Here is a 19,845-nt window from a genome sequence, read left to right as displayed (position 1 = left end):
TCAATACTAATCAAGTAGAAAAGGAAATGCTGCTTGAGAAGTAAGATATACCTAATGACAAACAAAAAAAACTGATGCTATCTTAAATAATTTAGCAACTAATAAGATTAGAGACAGGGGACAATATACAATCTTTAGTAGTAAGTAAATATTTATCAGGTTCAATCAATTCATTTTCGTTCATTATATTGGTATATGATTAGAAATAGCTTCTGATTAAAAATTATGAGGATTATACCATTTCATAAGGGACGTTCCTGCATAAAGGGAAGAATTATAAACTAGTTAGATGTATTAACATCATAATATATTTTTCCATTCTAACATAATGGAAAAATCATATAAGAATCACATGCACCATCCTTGATAAGGATCACTTGCTGAGCGCAGCATAGCAAGAACAGCATTGGTTATTAAAGTGATTATAAATTAAGACAAACTGTTTTGCTTATTGATGTTAGTGGAGAAAACATGCTTAAAGATAATTAAATAACTAAATTTATTCAGCTAATATTTTGTCTTTGTTACCAAGGTATCTTCATGGACACAAAGAAATATATTAATCACGTGAACACAGGCACACCAGAAGGAATGCAAGCACAGAATGATTATAAAAGGTGGTTCCTACAGTGTTAACTGTAACCCTCTATGTGAGCATTGTAGTATCTTGGTGAAGGTTTGCTAGATTTTTGGTAATGTGATGCAGCAAAATTTGTTTAGGTTTTGAGAATGTTGTACTGTTATGGGCTACTAGAGTCAAGAAAGAGTTGCTCTCATTTATATCTGATTCTGTATTGGAGTTTTTTCTTCTTCCATTTGATGCAGTGATCTGTATCCATCTGCCACTCCAAAACAGCTAGTGCAGCTGTTCTGGAGTGGCAAAACTGCTGTAGTGCTGATGATGAACAGAGTTTGTGTTATTCTAGCTGGATAGGGACTGTTCTTCCAGTTTGTCCAAAGTAAATTTTCAGAAGCAAAAGATGCTATAGAACTCAGGACAATCTAGATGATGGAGAGTTTTTTTTTTTTTGATAAGCAAATAAGGATAGCTAATTTTTGGTACAGCCTGAAGGAGGTCTGTATGTTATACCTTTTAAGAATAGATGCAATTTTTTCTGAGGTGCCCTGAATGTAAGGGAATTGCAATGGATTTTTTGTGTCCTGGATTTTTGGGGGTGGGGTTGAATTTTAAGGACAGGCAGTCCATCCTTCTAAGTTTGTGAAGGAGAAAGCCACTGTCTAAAAAAGTATCCCAAATATGATTGATTTTGACAGAGAGGCTAGTGTGTGGTATCAAAACCTTAGCAAATAGTTCTATTTGCTAAGGTTTTGATAACACCCTACTGCAAAGGGCTGTGGTATGATAGATGATAAATAAACCTTTCAGTGTTGACTAGTTAATTATATCTCGAGATAAGTATTTTCTCCACAAAGCATCAACATGACTGATAATCAACATCTAAACATTCATACCAAAACTGTTTGCTTTTTATGATGTAGATCAAATAATTGCTATGAAATAAAGAACTAAAACTGAGAAAATGAAGGAGCTGTTCAACTATGATCACTCTTATGAGGACATAAATACACAAATCAAATCATGCAGATAATGGTGAATCTCGTATCATAAATATCACTTTGGCAACAGTGGTTATTATTACTCAATATTTGAATCACCTTCACCTGATGCTAGGTCCCCTCTCCTTTCTCTCTTGGTTAGTTGGCCTCTGGCTGAGACTGTAGGTGGAGTGGTTTCCCTCCAGATTGTCTGGTTTTCTCTCAAACATGTTTAGTAGTAGTTACACATATCATAAAAAGTGTAAAAACATCAAATGAATTTGGATAATCTGTGAGTTCATGCAGCTACCACTCTAGATGGACTTGGTCCTTTGTAGGAAAACTCTATATAATCATAACATTTATCAAAAGAAAACAGTAATACTACATACTGGGTAAGGAATGCTTCTTGATCACAATATTTAACATTAAGGGAAAAAAATCCTTACCTTCCATTTAGTTCTCATTTTTTCTACCAGTGTTGAAACATCCTTCATGGTACACGATTTATCCTTTGAATTAAACATTGGGTTTAGTTTTAATTGATCCTTCAAAGAATATGATGAAAGTGACATTCCCAGTTCCTGTACAGGAGTAATATGGACCATATTATAACCACTTTCTTTTGCAACTTGCAGTGTAGATTCCCAACGATCAAATGGCCCAAGACATTTGGCCAAATAAGTCTGGCATTGAATACCATCCAGAGGTAGAATTTCATCTGTACCATATGTCAGGACAGGATCCACGATAAAATAACCTGATCCTCTGGATAGTTGAGGGTCCCTAATATTTAAAATCAATAACATTCATTACTTAATTAAAAAGTTAGCATTTTTTCTGAATTTTAAAAGCGCATCAAGTTATATAACAAACAGTGTTCAAGAAAGTGATATGTTTCAGACAAATGAGATATCGTTTGTCTTCATGAATAGAAAAGAGTGCAGTTTGAATGTATGGGATGAGTTTGGGAATAAATGAATGGAGATATATAATAGTGATGGACTGTATTGGAATGGTTTTGGTGTGAGTCACCTTGAAAGACTGCTGCTGAAAAGAAGTGTTATTAGTGAAGTGAACATGGTATGAGCAGGAGAGCAGACTGAGATCACAATGGAGATGAGCATGTTAGAACAAAAATGCAAGTTGAACAGGGTAACATAGTGGACGAGGGAGACACAAGTTAAGGAGAGTGGATTCTGGAAGCAGTAGTGAATGCATGTATAGGGATGGAATGGCCTGGAATACATGGGGGGGGGGAGTTAAATCTGCAGGGATATATGGGACAAAGATTAAGGTTAAGCAGACAGGAGCAAATGTGAGGACCAGGACTCAGAAGTGGAATGATAATAGCAGTATTCTCTATGATGGTTAGCAAAAGTTTGTTTGGGCAGTTCGTGTTTCAGCAACCTGCCATGTATTACAACAAGGTGACAAATATACTTGATATATGCATCTCCTTTATCAAGTGGTATACTTTGAATTTTTAAAGCCCTTTGATAGGCTATCAACAAGCTGGTAGCTAAAGTGAAACAGATGAGATTAGATAACAGACTAGTGAGTTCAGTAGCCGACTGGTCTTCAGATAGGTATCAGCAGGTTGTGAATGGAGGAGTATTATCCCAAAAAAAGGAAAGTTGCTAGTGGAGTGCCACAGGGATCTGTTTTTGGGCCATTGTCTAACTTGTATGCTAATGACACTGGGACTGGCTTATCTTGAGATGTGCAGCTGTTTACTGATGATATTGCAAATTTAGGAAAAACCTGATATATTTCCAGATGTTGTGGCCTTGCAAGAGGATCTCAATAGACTATGGAGTGAGCAAGTGAGTGGAGACACAATTAATTTCCCCAATTAATTGGGAAAATTTTGAAGGAGGTAGAAGAGATGAGAGATCTGGGAGTGATTGTGGACAGAAACTTGAAGGTAAGGGATCACACTGCTAAAATTTTAAGAACATCACACAAAGGATTGTGGTAATCCTTTCTTTTGGTGTTGCAGGGTGATCAACATTCATTTTAGAAATTATGAACTTTACAGCCATGTTATAAATAACTATTTTAATTTTCTGATGTTTCGATCTTCATATTAAGGTCATCATCTAGAGTATATACAGATATACAAGAATAAGCTGAGTTACATTTCACACAGTAAGCTAAAGAAACAATGATTAGATCAACGGTTATTTTACTGGTATGACCTCTAGTGAAAAAAAAAAATACAGATAAAATTAAAAATTAATTAAATATTTAGAAACTACATCAAAGCTAAATTCTATTTAAGATAACATGGCAGAAACATTCTTTCATATAGATACTTTTCTTACAGTAACAATGATGTCCTATTTTTAACATGACAATTGTTATATTAGATTTATCTAACATAACAATTGTCATGTTATATCAGATTATTGTTATATTAGAGTATTGTTATATTAGATTTATCTAATATAACAACTGTCATGTTAAAAATAGGACATCATTGTTATCGTAAGAAAACTATCTATATGAAAGAATGTTTCTCCCATGTTATCTTAAATAGAATTTAGCTTTGATGTAGTTTCTAAATAATTAATTAATTTTATCAATTTTTTTTTTTCACTAGAGGTCATGCCAATAGAATAACTGTTATTATTATTATTATTATGCAGGCCTCCATGGAGTCAAAAGACTCATCGCAGGAAGTCCTTCCTAGGAAACACAAAGTCTACAAAGACTCATAGTGGGAGGTTCCTCCTAGGAAACACAAAGTCTCTCATACCACTCCTTAAACTCATTGACCGTTCTCGCTCTCACCACTCTATCAGGCAATGCATTCCATGGTTCAACCATCCTCCATGCAAAGAAACTACTCCTCATCCTCTTGCTCATAGCTTCCTTTTATAACTTCAAGGGATGGCCTCTTTGTCATTGCTCCTTCCCATTGTTCCACCAAGTAAAAAAACTCCTCAATGTCAACCCTGTAACCACCTCTCAATAGTTTTCTCGATCACATCACCTCTCCTTCTTCTATCCACCAAACTCTGCTAGAAAAATTGGTCAAAAACAGAATTCAAGAATAGGTAGATAAAAATATGATACTTTATGAGTGTCAACGTGGCTTTGTGAAGGGTGTGAAGTCATGTCTTAGTAATTTACTGACTTTTTATAATAGAGTAATAGCTGAGTTGGATAAAGGAAATGGCTTCACAATCATTCTGCTGGATTTTGCAAAAGCATTTGACAGAATACTACATGGAAATTTGTTATACAAATTAGAACAAATGGGGATGGACATGACACTGGTTAAGTGGATAAGAGGGTGGCAGCTGAAAATGGTATATGGAGGGCTAGAATCAGGCAACAGGTGACTAGTGGTGTGCTGCAAGGTTCAGTGCTGGGACTATTGCTGTTTAATTTATACATAAATGATACAGGATATAACCTGAAAGCAAATATTCAGTTGCTGATGATGCAAAATTAGGTAGTATAATAGTTAATCAAGACAATGGAGAACTTGAATGATGATTTAAATAGGCTATCAGTTAGGACAAAAGATAATGGGTATCAGTTTAATGTGGAGAAATGTAAAGTTATGCATTGTTATCACATTGATGGCACTGTGCTCTGGAAACAGATGAAGCTAGAGATTTAGGGGTGGTGGTAAAAAGAGAGCTTACGTTTATAGAACATACTGCTAAGGTAGCCCATAAGATTACTTGGCTACTGAAGAACACATTAAGATGTTGAGATAAGGAAGTTATTATTCCACTTTATATGGTCTTGATATGTCCACATCTGGATTACTGTGCTCCAGTCTGGTCTCCTGGATGGAGAAGATTCAAAAGGTAAATGACCAAGTTGTTGAGTGGCCTATAGAATGTTCCCTATACGGATAGATTGAGGGTGTGTGGATTGCAGAAGTTGATTGATAGGAGAAAAAGAGAGGATATGATAGAGACATTTAAGTTGCTTAAAGGGTTTTATAAGATAATGCAGTATAAATGTTTCAGCACTTGGCTAGAGGGAAAAGAACAAGGGGATCATCCCTGGAAGTTGAATAAAGGTGTGGCTAGCAAGGATGCAAGAACTACATTTTTTGCTTGGAGAGTTGTGAATGAGTGGAATGGGTTACCAGAGTTAGTTGTAAGTGCTTTGTCTGTTAATGGGTTCAAGGAGAAGTATGATAGAGTGTGTGGATAGATTGGATCTCCTGCGATTAGTCTTTGGACTCCATGGAGGTGCCCATATAATAATAAGAATAATAATAAAGTTTGGAATTCCTTGCCTTGCATAAAATGCAAAGACAACCATTAGGCCAATGGTCAAAGAATAACAGTTATACAAGAATGCACTTGAATAGTTACCAGAATGCAGATTTTCAAGTACACAGATTGTTAGCCTTTGTTTGAACTTGTTCTTAATTACCTCACAACAATTAATTTCTAATTAGGTGCTGCCAAAAGGCATTATTACATTTCTGAAGTGCATGCAGTGATATCAATTATTAGCAATTTTTCTCAACAATTCAAAAAAATATTGAACATACATACTTAAGAAATGAAACAAATATATTTACCTTCCTTCATACACAAAATAATAATGAAAAGATCCAGCAAGTGTAAATGTAATTTCAGCATACAAAGCTGTATCATCTGATTTATTCATGCTTTCTGATTTCCATGATAAAATCCTGTAGTTACTTCGAACAAAGTCTGTGGATAAATCATGTGGATGGTTAATATACAATGTGACTTTCTTTCCAAGAAGAGATGGTCCAAGTTTAAATTGTACAGTCCATCCTAAAAAGAAATCATTCTTATTAATGTAATCTTAAAATACCTAATACCAAATATCAAATACTAAATATGAAATACCAAATGCTAAGAAAATCTTTTTAAAACTTGGGGAAAAATCGAATGGGTTGAGGTCAAATAACAACTATCATAAGAAAATTTTTATTTTGAGACCAGCAGTTAAGAAATACTACTTGGTATGTCTGCACATAAAAATTTGTTAAAATCTACTAGTAACAAATAAAAACAAAAAAATATAAATAAATAAATAATACTAGCCTTGCGAGTCCTCTTTTTTCGTTCTTTCCTATCTTGTGCCATTTCTTCAGTTGCTCCACACTCTTCCATGTCTCTTCTCACCATTTCTCTCCATGTCTTTCTTGGTCTACCTTTTCCCATCCACATTCAGATTCAGTCCTATCTACACTGTCAGCTGCTGAGCCCTGTTCAACATGTCCAAACCATCTGAACCTGATTTCCCCCATTTTTTCAACTATTGGTACCACTCCCAAACTACCTCTGATAAATTCATTTCTAACTTTATCCTTTCTTGTTATTCTATGCATCCACCTTAACATTCTCATCTCTGCCACATTCATCCTTTGCTCATGTATTTTCTTTACAGCTCAACATTCTGATCCATACAACATGGCAGGCCTTACAACTGACTTATAGAACTTCCCCTTTAGATGAATCGGAACATGCTTGTCACACAAAACAGTGCTGGCTTCTTTCCACTTTATGTGCAAATTTCCATCCTGTGCAAATTCTACTAGTCACCTCTTCATCAATCTCACCATCTCTCTGTTTTCAACTATTGGTACCACTCCCAAACTACCTCTGATAAATTCATTTCTAACTTTATCCTTTCTTGTTATTCTATGCATCCACCTTAACATTCTCATCTCTGAGATGAAAAAAATGATGAAGAGAATACCTCATTACTGAGGTATTCTCTTCATCATTTTTTTCTCCACTAAAATAAAAGTAAACCCTGAGATAAAGCTTTGATAAGAAATTACTATTCAATTACTGTTTTTATACAATATTTTTATGTTCTTCTTCAGATTTAAAACAAAAGAGAAATACAGAGAAAAAAAAGCATTCAGAAAGATTTCCAAATTAACCACTGTCATACAAAATTATACTTGAGCAAGACGGTGAATATCACAGACAGATGTCAGATATATAACTGATTGTTGCAAAGTGCTATATAACTTCTCTCATAGCCTAAATCATTAATATGAAGGTCTTCAATATATTGTGTCCATAGCTGATTTAAGATGAGACTTTGGATTACATTTCATTGAGTAAGACACCATATAATTTCACTTGTTTCTTTAAATCTATATACATAACTGATGAATTCTATCTATGGCAGTTTAGTGAGTTGCTTTGGTGGTGTAAAATGCCAGTCCTGATTCATGTGCTTACTTTTTTTTCTTCATGTCCTTGACATTCTTTTCTGAAGGTTTTGTACAAGTCAACCTCTCTGTCCATCATAACAAATGATACATGTAGAGAAGACGCTGTACACTCCTGGTCATTTAAGATGCAGGTAAACAAATTTGTGTGCAGTAGTCAAGATGTGGCCGAATCATAGCCTTATAAAGGGGAATAATAACTTTTTTTTTATCTTTACTTGTTAGTGTATTTTCAACATCCAAGTAATTCATTGAGCTATTTTAACAACTTTTGTAATATGCTCTCTGAACTTTAACTCTTTGTCCACCATTATCCCCCAAGTCTCTAGCCTCATCAATTTCCTGCAAACCAATACCATCAATATGATACACCATGCGCAACCTTTTTGACCCGAAATGCATAATCTTACATTTTGCAACATTAAATTGACAATCATTATCCTTTCCCCACAATGCCAATTTGTTTAAATCATCCTGCAGGATATCTTTTATTATTAAGTGACATCTCCAGGGAGTCCAAGGACTCATTGTAGGAGGGCATTCTACTTCACTAAATACATCTCACCCTCTCAACTACTGCTTAATTCTCCTACTACAATACTACTATCAACAATGCCATCTACTTTGAGAAATAGATTCTGGTATTGAGACCACATGTTTATTAAATATGAACAGGATACGTATGAACAGAACGTGTGAAAACTTGACAAGTTTCGTAAGTCGTAAAACTTACATCATCAGGGGCATTGGTGTATAAAAAAAGTTAAACACAACTAACAAAGATTAAATTCATAGTCCATTAGATGGTTCCAACTGTAACATTAAAAAACTTAAACATTCGTTACTGAATGTTTGTTGGAACATTGTTATTTGTTGTCACGTTCTGTGCTTCATGTGTGTTATGTCCGAGATCTGAGGAAGTTAGATTTTTTATGAATGCCGACCACATTTGGTGTAATATCAAACCTTGGTTTTTGTTGCACTGTGTAGGAATTCTAAGCATTTTTGCCGCTTCCTTGAATTTCGTTGTGAAACAGTTTTTATTAATATATGACATGATCGTTTTTTCCCAAAATACTTCATGGCCAGTGGGAATTGTGTGGAAAGCTAGGCCTGATTTGTGTTCTCTTCTTTTTTCTACGTCTTTATTATGTTCTGCCATACGGGTTTCTCCTGACCTTCCAGTCTGGCCTATGTAACAAATGCCACAAGAACAATTGATTTTATAGAACCCTGGTTTTTTTTTATGGGATGGTGCGAAGGTTTCGGTGGATGTAGGAATCTTGATATTTGATATCCCAAGATACATATGATACAGTAAAAAGAATTGAAGCATTTTACTCGGTATTATATCAGGATGGCAAATCAAATGGAGCAATCAACTACAAAATAACTGAAGAGTGACAGATTCTATCAGAAAAAGTTATATGGAGCATCCAAAGCTTGCAAAATAGAAAAGCTGCAGGTGAGGATGGAGTTATAGCTGAACTTCTAGAAGCAAATGGGGAAATTATCTACAAAATCTTGGCAAAACTATTTACCCTATGTCTGAAGAAAAATGATGTACCTAGAACAATTCCTAGAAGAAGGCTATCCTAATTCTGATACATAAAAAAGGTGAGGTAGAAGACTTGATGAACTACCGACCCATCAGTCTACTATCAGTGGTTTACAAAAGTCTTAGCTCATAGGCTTTGTATGACTCTAGACCTAGCACAACCAAAACAGGCAGGCTTTCGAAGTGGCTTTAGTACAATGGACCATATTCAAGTTGTACAGCAGATTATTGAAAGGTGTAATGAATATCAGTTACCATTATGTCTTGGTTTTACTGATTATGAGAAAGCCTTTGATTAAGTAAAAACTTGTGCAATACTTAAAGCATTATGGAGCCATACATCAGGACCATCAAAACAGCATGCACCAATGCCACAGCAGCAATTCATTTCAATGGAAACATCTCTACTTAGGAAATACAGAGAGGTATAAGACGGTGACACAATATCTCCAAAATTATTCACAGCATGCCTAGAAGAAATAATCAAACTTCTTGATTGGGAAGAAAAAGGTCTGAAGATAAATATTAAGCCATTTATGCTTTGCAAATGACATACTTATCTTTACTTCAACTGCACATGAATTACAGACTTATATCCCATGAACCCCAAATTGCTAGCAAAACAGTTAGCCTAAAGATAAACCGAATTAAGACCCAAGTTATGTTCAATAGCTATGTCGAACCAGAAATAATAAAAATCAATACCCAAATCAGGCCCAAATGTGGAGATACTATGGCAGAAGCAATAGGAAAGGTCATATTTACCTATAGGAGTTGCCAACAGGTGTACCACCTTATTATTGAATTACTCTGGATTTAGAGAAAGATGTTGGAAGTTTATTTTTCACTAGGTTAGACTATAATAAATTTAGTTTAATCATTTATCCAAGTGTAGGCAAACAAAGACTGCGCCTGAAAATATCTTCAGGACTAAGGTAAGGTAGTGCCCTGAAGATATTTTCAGGCACAAACTTTGTTTGCTTACACTTGGATAAAGGATTAAACTAAATTTATTATAGTCTAATCAAGTGAAAAATAGACTTCCAACATCTTTCTCTAAATCCAGAGTAATTCAATAATAAGGTGGCACACCTGTTGGCAACTTCTATAGGTAAATAGGACCTCTCCTATTGCTTCTGCCTTAAATCTCCACGTTTGGGTCTGCTCCCACTGACGAGACCTCAATAAAGGTTGAAACTGGTTTGGGTAGTTGACCCTTCCCTTAATGCATAGCAGTATATATGTCTGCAAGGAGATGTGCTTTGCATTATGGGAGATACTGAGACAAGGAGTGATGACAGCTTGGTCCACCTTTGATCAGAGTTGCACTACCTTGCCTTAGTCCTAAAGATATTTTCAGGTGCAAACTTTGTTTGCTTACACTTGGATAAAGGATTAAACTAAATTTATTATTTCTTCAACTTTACTTCTGTTTTCAAACTTTCTTATTCCCCTTACCCCCAATTAAATTTGTGTATTCAAATCTGTAGTTGACATCTAAAAGCTGCTCAACTTTGATTTTTTAATATTTTAATACTTTGATATATATTTTTCTTTTCCATATAATATTAATTTTTAAAAGGTCCCTCACATCGGATGGGATTCGAACTTGATTCGACATTCGAACTCTGATCTTTCCAGTCAAAGGGCTTATCTAAACTATCTGAGCTACAGAGGCTCAAGTTATTACCTACTTCAAGGCAAATACAACAGGTGACCTAAAAGAATACAGAGAAAAATGGAAGAGCAATAAGCAATGTGTAAAAGTAGCAAAAAAGTCATGGAAAATCTTTGGTAAGAATATAGAAGATAATATCAACAAAGATGCAAAATTCTGGAGACTAGTGAAAATTCTCAGAACTGAAAGAAAGTGATAAAGGAAGGACATGAAAACTGAAAATAAAGATTATCTACATGTCTAGAGCAATTACTTTGAAAGACTTAATGGAGACAAGCAGTGGTAGAACTGTTTACAAAATATTCCAGAGGCTACGATGAGAAACACATATCAACAATTGAAATAGAAAATGCCAAAACCTGAAATGTGGAAGTCAGTTAGAGTTCCACCATATTCAAACAGAAATTTGAATATGTTGGAGTTCCAAGATATTCAAATATAAAAGCTTTACAGTGGCAAGCTACGTATTTTCTGCACCAAATTCCAAATGATTAGAGTTGAGCTCTTTATAATACCCAACTATAAAAAAGGAAATAAAGCTAAATGTGAGAATTATGAAGGAATTTCTCTACTGAAAGTTCATGAGAAGACACTAAGAGAAACTATTATTATTATTATTATTATTATGGGCAATTCCAAGGAGTCCTTTGACTCATCGAGGGATGCCATAAACATTTGTCAAGAACTATTCAGCATTTGCACAGTATCTATCATACATTGCTTTAAACTCATTCACAATCATGACACTCACAGCAGACTCTAGCAGCTTATTCCATTCATTCTCCACTCTCCAAGTTAAAAACGTAGTTCTAACACCCCTACTACCTACACTCTTACTCAGTTTCCATGGATGGCCCTTAGTTCTCCCATCACCACACCTGTTGTGAAAAATTTTCTCTGAATTAATCTTGTAAAAACCCTTCAGTAATTTGAATGTCCTCAATCATATCATCCCTTTTCTGCCTATCAATCAGTTTCTGTAACCACAAATCTTCAACCTGTTTATGTAAGGTTAATTCCATAGATCTGCTACCATCTTAGTCACTCGCCTCTGGATCCTGTCTATCTCCTCTCCATCACCAAGAAATCCTGGCGTTCAGATCTGTGCACAGTAGTCAAGATGGGTCTTATCAAGGCTTGATAAAGAGGAGCAATAACCTGCTTGTCACTGCTCACCAAAGTATTCTTCAGTAACCAAGTGATCTGATGAGCTGCTTTAGCCACTTTTGCTATGTACCCCCTAAACGTGAACTCCCTATCCACTAACACTTCCAAGTCTCTGGCTATGTCATTTCCTGAAGTACGGCTCCACCAATGTGATATACTGCTGATAATCTTTTCATCCCAAAATATATAACCTTGCACTTGGCCACAGTAAACTGACATCCATTCTCCTTAGCCCAGTCTACCCATCTATCCAAATCATCCTGCAAAATTTTGACATCATGCGTATTAACTATTGCCCTATCCAACTTTGCATCATCGGCAAATAACTAAACAGTTCCTCTCAGATCCTTTCCTATATCATCTCATCTCATTTCCCCTCTTTTACCTTGCAGTGTCGAGGGTTTATGGATCATTGGATCTCAACTGTTTACAGGATAAGGTGGTCAGCCCTATGCCCCAGTTTATTCCATGTCCATAGTGGTGTCGAGTTCTCAAGGCCAGTTTTGCCGGTTTTGTGGGATGAAAAACTGGGGAGAAAAACCCTACTGTCCATGCCCAAGACCGGCTAACTTGGTTATGGTTGAGGAAGATCCTTAAGCTCCTTACATCATCGATGGGAATCAAACCCAGGACACTCCTTTCCAGGCATATGGTTGCGAGGAGCATTGCCACTCGGCTAACCACGCAGACAATGTTTGTGATTGTCTTTTAAAATACTAGTGGTGGTGGTGGTAGTGGTGGGCAGTAGATGGCATTGGTGTAGATGATATGGTTCTCTGTAGTTGGTGGATTGAGTGGTGGAGCTGTAGAGCAGGTGCCCTCCCTCGATGAGTCCTTGGACATTCCAATTACCCCTGCCTCTCCATGCAAAAAATCTACCACACCCCCTTGCTCACACCCACCTTCTAAGGGATAATTACCCCTTACCAACTTATATGTCTCAGTCATGTAATCATGGCTTTGTAATTTGCATTCTCTCAATCTGTCCTCATATTCCACATTCCAGAGACCAGAAACCAACTTAGTCAATGGTTGCTGAATCCTCTCCAACATCACATCATCCGTTTAAAAACCTGGCAACCAAATCTGTGCATAGTAATCCATATGTAGCCTGATCAAAGTTTTGTACAATGACATCAAAACATCCTTACTTTTATATGTCAGTGTTCTCCACATCATTCCCATAATCTGTTGTGTTGTCCTCACAATTTTAGCAAAATGCTTACAAAATTTCAAGTTTCTATCCACCATAACACCCAGAACTTCCATCTCCTCCTCCCCAAAAATATCACCATCAATTTTATAATCTGCATCCCATCTTTGCTTCCCAAATTTTAAAATCTTACACTTTGCAACATTAAACTGACATCTTCCCACACTCAGTCTATTTAGGTCCTTTTGCAAAGCTACAGCTCCTCTACTTCTCATATAGCAAACAACTGTATATCACCATTTAAGCCTTTTCCAATGTCATTTTACATACAAATTAAACAACAATGGCTCCAAAATAGACCCTTAAGGCATGCCACTAGTAACTTTCCTCTCCTGTGTATATCACTCCCACATACACAACCTGTTGATACATATCAGACAGCCAATTTACAATGCAATGCTATCTAGTATCCAACCTCATCTGTTCCAATTTAACTTATAGTTTTCCATGTGATAATCTATCAAAAGCTTTTGCAAAATCTAAATATACTACTGTATATGCATCCCCACTTGTCTAATGTATTTGTCACCTTGTTATAATAAGTAAGCAAATTGCTAAAAACATAACATTCCTTTAGCATGGGTTCCACCATTAAAGAGAATTCTACTGCTGTCCACCGAGTTCTTAATCCTCGCCTTCACTAGCTTCTCCAACACCTTGAACACAACTCCAGACAAGTAGGTTGACCTATCATTCGAAGCTTCAGTCTTATCACTCCTCCTATGAAGCAGAACAATTTTGCCACCTTTTCACTCATTGGAACCTCGGCTTCTCTAAGACTCATGTTAAAAGTGTACGTTATAATACGGTTCTCTGTATCATAAGCTGGTGTTAACCCCCCTAGAATATTCCTTCAAAACACGCAGTGATATACCATCAAGTTTACTAAATTCCTCATATACCTCATGCTCACTCACCATCATTGGTTCCTCCCCCATTTCCCAATGCTCTTAAGTTCTGCATTATGCAGTATCAAGGATAGAATACTTTAATAAACTGCTCACTGAACTCCTCTACAATATCATCTTCAGTGTTTATCGCTCTCCTATTATCACTGATCAACATCATCCTACCATAATCATTCTTTCTCCTACTGCTTACATATCAAAACAACTCCCTGGGATTTCTTTTCGTGTCATTTGCTAACTGCTGCTCATACAGCACTTTTGCTACTCTTACTAAATGGATCACTTTCCTTGCTTACTCTTTGTACTCCTCATGTAACTGATTATCTCCACTCATTTTATGCTGCCTAGACAATGCCTTCTTCCACATTGCACGCTTCACATCTTCAGTCATCGATTTAACACCTACCTTATTTAATCTCCTGACCTTTGGAATACATTCAATCATTGCCTCTGCCAGACACTTCCTGAGTAGAGACCAAGCAGCACTGATTTCCTTTCCATGCAATTCTTCATTCCATGATATTATTATCCAGGCCTCCATGGAGTCAAAAGACTCATTGTGAGAAGTCGTATCATACCACTCCTTGAACCCATTAACCGTCCCCACTCCAACCACTCTCTCAGGCAATGCATTCCAAGGTTCAACCATCCTCCACGCAAAGAAACCACTCCTCACCCTGTTTTTTCACAGTCTCCTTTCATAACTTCCAGGGATGGTCCCAGGTCATCACTGAAAGCTGCCTCCTGAGTTTGCCATAATCATCCGCCTTATAGTTCCACATATAACCCTTTCTCAGAAAAGTCTTGATATAGCTGGCTACCACCCCAAGTGATCTTCATAGTCACTTTTACCAACTGGAGGAAGATGCGACACTTCATTTACAACAATATCTTCTAATGAGACAATCAAATCCAAGACCCTCGATCCATGTGTGGCCTCTGTTACATGCTGCTTAAGGTAGTTATCCCTTAAACATTCAAGAAATTCATTCTCTTTGGTTCCTGATACTGTCTCTTTATTCCAGTCCATATTACCATAATTGAAATCACCCATAATGATCACCTTTTCATTATTAGCCAGACGAATTTGTCTAAATATTTCCTTCTCACTAATATATTGCTATAGACCATATTACCAGGTCTATAGCAACAACTTACTAAACATTTCATACTGCTTAAAAACCACTGTCAGTATTTGTTCCTTGCATCTCAACCATAGATGGGCACAACTCCACTGCCATCATCAATAATACTGCTCCTTTCTCTTTGATTTGTCTATCTTCATGAAAGACTACATATTCCTCCAATTTTATTCCTGTTCAGAATGTTCAACCACGTCTCACTTATACCAGCAATTTTTGAGTGAATGAACTCTATCAATGCTACAATTTCATTCCCTTCTTTCAAAGGTTGGTCGATTGGTAGAGCCTCTGCTACTAATGGCTCACAAAAAATTAAGCAAGTTTGAGCATGGTTAGTAGTTGGAAGGGGACCAATCATTCGATGCTATTGGCACACTCTCCCTCTATGAGTCTTTGGACTCTCGAGGTGGCAAATCATATATTTTTTTTTTTTGCAGGGTTAAGATTTTTTTATTTTTTTTTTAACATTAACATTTTATTTATCATCTTACAGAACACTTACATATATACACATATTTACAGTGAATTTCATACAATTTTTTCCATTTTTTATATTCTAAAATGCATTAATAATAGTTACTTACTGTGGATGGTAATTTATAGTTTTGCAAATGGATAAGGTGATATTTCTTTAACAGCATTTATAGGATAACAGTAAGTTATATATATTTTACAATTTTTGCTTTTTAATGTTTTTAACCACTGTAACTACAGCACTTCAATGTAATAAATAATTCTTTTTTTTTTTTCCCTTTCTGTTGATCTCAGTTGAGATGTAATGTCTCAGCTTGCGTCCTCGAAGCCTTTTAATGAACTTATCTGAGGATGACACCGGTTAGGTATATGTATTTTTTTTTTTTTATTATATTGATTTGATTGCTGTGTTGGAAGTAGGCTGATGTTTGGGAGGTCAAAATGAATGATCTGAATGGTCTGATGAAAGTGAAACTGCCAGTATGTTCTGGTGTTATTGCATCCGTCTTGGTGGTTCACATTCATTTTTATTGTGGCCTTCTTTTTGAACTAATTAGGAGACTTTTTTTTTTTTTTCACTGTGGTAGCCTTTCTATGTCTTCTGAGCTTTTAATTTGCATTGGTTTTGAAGTTTGTGACTTCCTCAAGAATATCTTGGAATCTCTGATCCACAAAAATTGGTAATTTTTGTGGATCAGAGATGACTGGTGCAGGTTGTGGCAAGCCTTGTTTTTTGCTCTTTCTAGGAATCTGATTTACGGTCTGAATGTCATTAAGCTGTAGGGGAATGTCAATGCATGGCCTAATTTTAAAACTACGTCCCTGAGGTTTTCTGTAGGTGCAGTTTCAGGAAGACCATTAATGATAAGATCTTCTTTATGTTGTTGCTGATTTAAACATTCATATTGTAGTTTTAGAGAATGAAGTTCTTGACAGAGTTCGGATGTTTCTTTCATCAAATTGTGTTGCGTATCATTTAGTGCGTTAATGCTAATTTTGATGTCTTTTACCATTTGCAACACTCCTATCACTGCTAAATTATTATGTTTTTACCAAATCTTCATATTTGCTATTCTTTTTATTATTTGTTCATTCTGTTTGTCGAAGAGTTCTTGCACAAGATCTATTAAGCTGGCTTTTATAGTCTCTAGACTGTTTTCTATTAGTATATTTAAAGAGTTGAAATTATAGGACTCACCTGCATTTTTTTTCCGTTCGGTTCATCATCTGATTTTGCCTCCAGTGTAATTGGCTGCATCATAGGTGGCTGCCTTAGGTGAGTTTCTTTGTTCCTCCTGCAGATTACACTTCCTCACATGTTGCATTGGTTTTACGTTGCAAGGCTGGGTCTGAAAAGCCGGCACATTTTAAGTGTAGAATTCTACTGCATTTTGTACAGGTTATTTGATTTCCATCGGATGCTAAATACTCCAGGCATTTGATACACTTCATGACTCACCTTTCTTCCCTTGAGCAATTGTGGCGTGATTGTAAAAGATGGTGACATCCTTTGTTCTTCGCTCGTTGTTGACCACAGTCCTCTCTGTTCTCTTTTTAACACTTCAAAATTTGGTTTCCTCTTAGCCAATTTTGGTGAATTTTATGCCACTGTCTTTGCCGTGACTGGTAGAGTTACTTCAGAACACTTTCAATTTAAAAACAGGAGTTGGAACCACTTTAAAACTATAAACAAATGGGAGGTGCAGCGATATCACCGTGCACCTGTTCATATGCCTACACAGTGTCCTCTCAATAATAATAATAAATACTTCCAGCATTTGTAAACATACACATTAGCTTCTATAACTAGTTCCACTAACCCCACTTCTTGGACATGACTCCCTATACTCTCCTCTGTACAGATTTAAATGTCACCTCCACATCCTTGACTGTCTTATCCTTTCTTGTACACTTACATGTCTACTCCTGAAACCATCAGCCACACTTTTTGTGCAGTGTCCCCCTGTCCACCATGACTTTCCCCATTTTCTTGTCCGCTCTGTGTTCCTTCTCTCTTATTCTCATCACTCACAACACTCACCTCTCTATTCACAAACTTAGCTACCTTATTCTCTTGCTCTTTGACAACACCTCTTTCTTCCTCAGGTCTTACATTCACTTTGGTCATTCTCTTTCTCTCTCTCTTGCAGCAACAGTTTCTCCAACTGACATGCACCAAATCCGTTCAAATGTAGCCCATCTCTTTTATACAGCTCTATCTGTCCCTCAAACTCATCCTATATATTCACAAATTGAACTCCTTTCTCCTCACACAACACTGCTAGCATACTATTTTTAATCTTTGCTCACCTTCTCAACTCATCATTATCATACCTGGGCAAACGCACCAACTACCTTACCTATTGTACTGTTATCGTTCACTCTCCTTAACAGCCTCATGACATCCCTCCTTATTCTTCTTGCTACCAATCAAATCCTTCATGCCAACTACCACTACCAAATGTATGTGATATGTGAAATGAAGGTAATAATACTAATGTCTTAGCAAATAACATTAATTTGTGAAAAACTTTTGACAGGAAGCTAGCAATAATATCAACTTTATTTGTATATCACCCAGAGGGGTATTATTATTTCAGGAACATGATGATGCAGTCATAATAATTTGATTTTAACATGATCTGACAATTGAAGTGAGTTAATTACAATGAACTGTTCCTTGATTCCATCATATGTAACACATAGTCTTAGATATTAACTCTTGATTATGACACTGAATATAGAAAGAGTGCAGATAACTAATAGTTTAGCATAATTTTCCAAAAAATTAAAAAGGCATTGTACATTATTATGAACCTCAACTTGATTAATGAACAATAACTAAGACATTTATGAAGTATTAGTTTTTGAAAAATGCAGAAAAATCTATTTCTCAAAGTAAAAGTAAACAAAAAAGAAAATAACATCATGCAGAAAAGTAATGAAGCAAAAATATGATTAAAGTTTTTTTTGTTGTTGTTTTTTAGCAAATCGTATACAATAAATCAAGTTGCTACCTTTCTGGATGCGGAACAGCTGTGTTTCCAAATTATCTCCATCATGTAAATAATGTACACGGATTTGCATGATAAGCGGATGAGATCCTGGAAGACTAGCTGAGCTAAGCTGACTCCCAACTGGTATTTCATTAGATGTCATGACAGGTGATATCTGAAAACCAACAGTTGTTTCAGTTGATATGTATGAAATATACCTGCAAATATTTAAAGAAACAGTATATAAAATTTTTATATTATTATAATTATTACATGACACCTCCAAGGAGTCCAAGACACATCAAGGGAGGGCACCTGCTCTACAACTCTCCATCCCCACTACTCAATCCACCAACTACAGCAAACATCATCTACACCAACTCCATCTACTGTCCATCACCACCACCACTAGCATTTTTCACAAACAATCACAAACATCCATACCCATGCTGGGATTTGAACCCGTGGCTGGAGAGCAGATATGCTAACCACTCAGCCACCCAAGCTGTCAATATAGTCAAACTTTCCCTATGGTAATCTTAAAGAATGAAATATCACTTTTAGTAGAGTTGAAATAAAATATGTAATGTCAGGAAAATAATAATAAATATATACAAAACTTTTGTACAATGGCAAGGGCACATATATATATATATATATATATATATATATATATGCAATATCTGGGACTCAGTGATCAGTTGTATTTCTAAAGTCTAAGAATAAACTAAGTGGGAATGAAACAAATGAACAGAGACATTATAATGCCAACTAGGATAGTTATGTCTATTAATCACATTGACATCAGTATGGATGAACCATATCACTTCTCATGCACTTCTTATTCATGATATTTCAGTTTAAAATCAATGGTATTACAATTTTAATAATTGTAAATAATAATAATAACAATTTTAATAATTAATAAGGTCTTGCATGAAGCGGCTAAGAAA

General features: G+C 35.8%; 1 protein-coding gene across 1 annotated transcript in view; it reads right to left on the bottom strand.

The window, feature by feature from the left end:
• The window catches only part of LOC150092290 (glycogen debranching enzyme), a 461,626-nt gene that overhangs the window by 435,145 nt on the left and 6,636 nt on the right, over positions 1–19,845 (bottom strand). The window contains exons 2-4 of the mRNA XM_090414998.1: positions 18,914–19,067; positions 6,116–6,338; positions 2,007–2,343 (exon numbers count right to left, since the gene is read on the bottom strand). Of these exons, the coding sequence (XP_090271124.1) occupies positions 2,007–2,343; positions 6,116–6,338; positions 18,914–19,055 (702 nt within the window). The 5' untranslated portion in view covers positions 19,056–19,067. The remainder of the gene's footprint in view (positions 1–2,006; positions 2,344–6,115; positions 6,339–18,913; positions 19,068–19,845) is intronic.

The sequence above is a fragment of the Typopeltis vanoorti genome, chromosome 26 (genome assembly GCF_054136105.1).
Source record: "Typopeltis vanoorti isolate ZY-2024b chromosome 26, IOZ_Tvanoo_1.0, whole genome shotgun sequence".
Lineage (NCBI taxonomy): Eukaryota > Metazoa > Arthropoda > Arachnida > Uropygi > Thelyphonidae > Typopeltis > Typopeltis vanoorti.
Note: the sequence above shows the minus strand (reverse complement) of the source record. Positions and strands in the feature narration are given on the sequence as shown.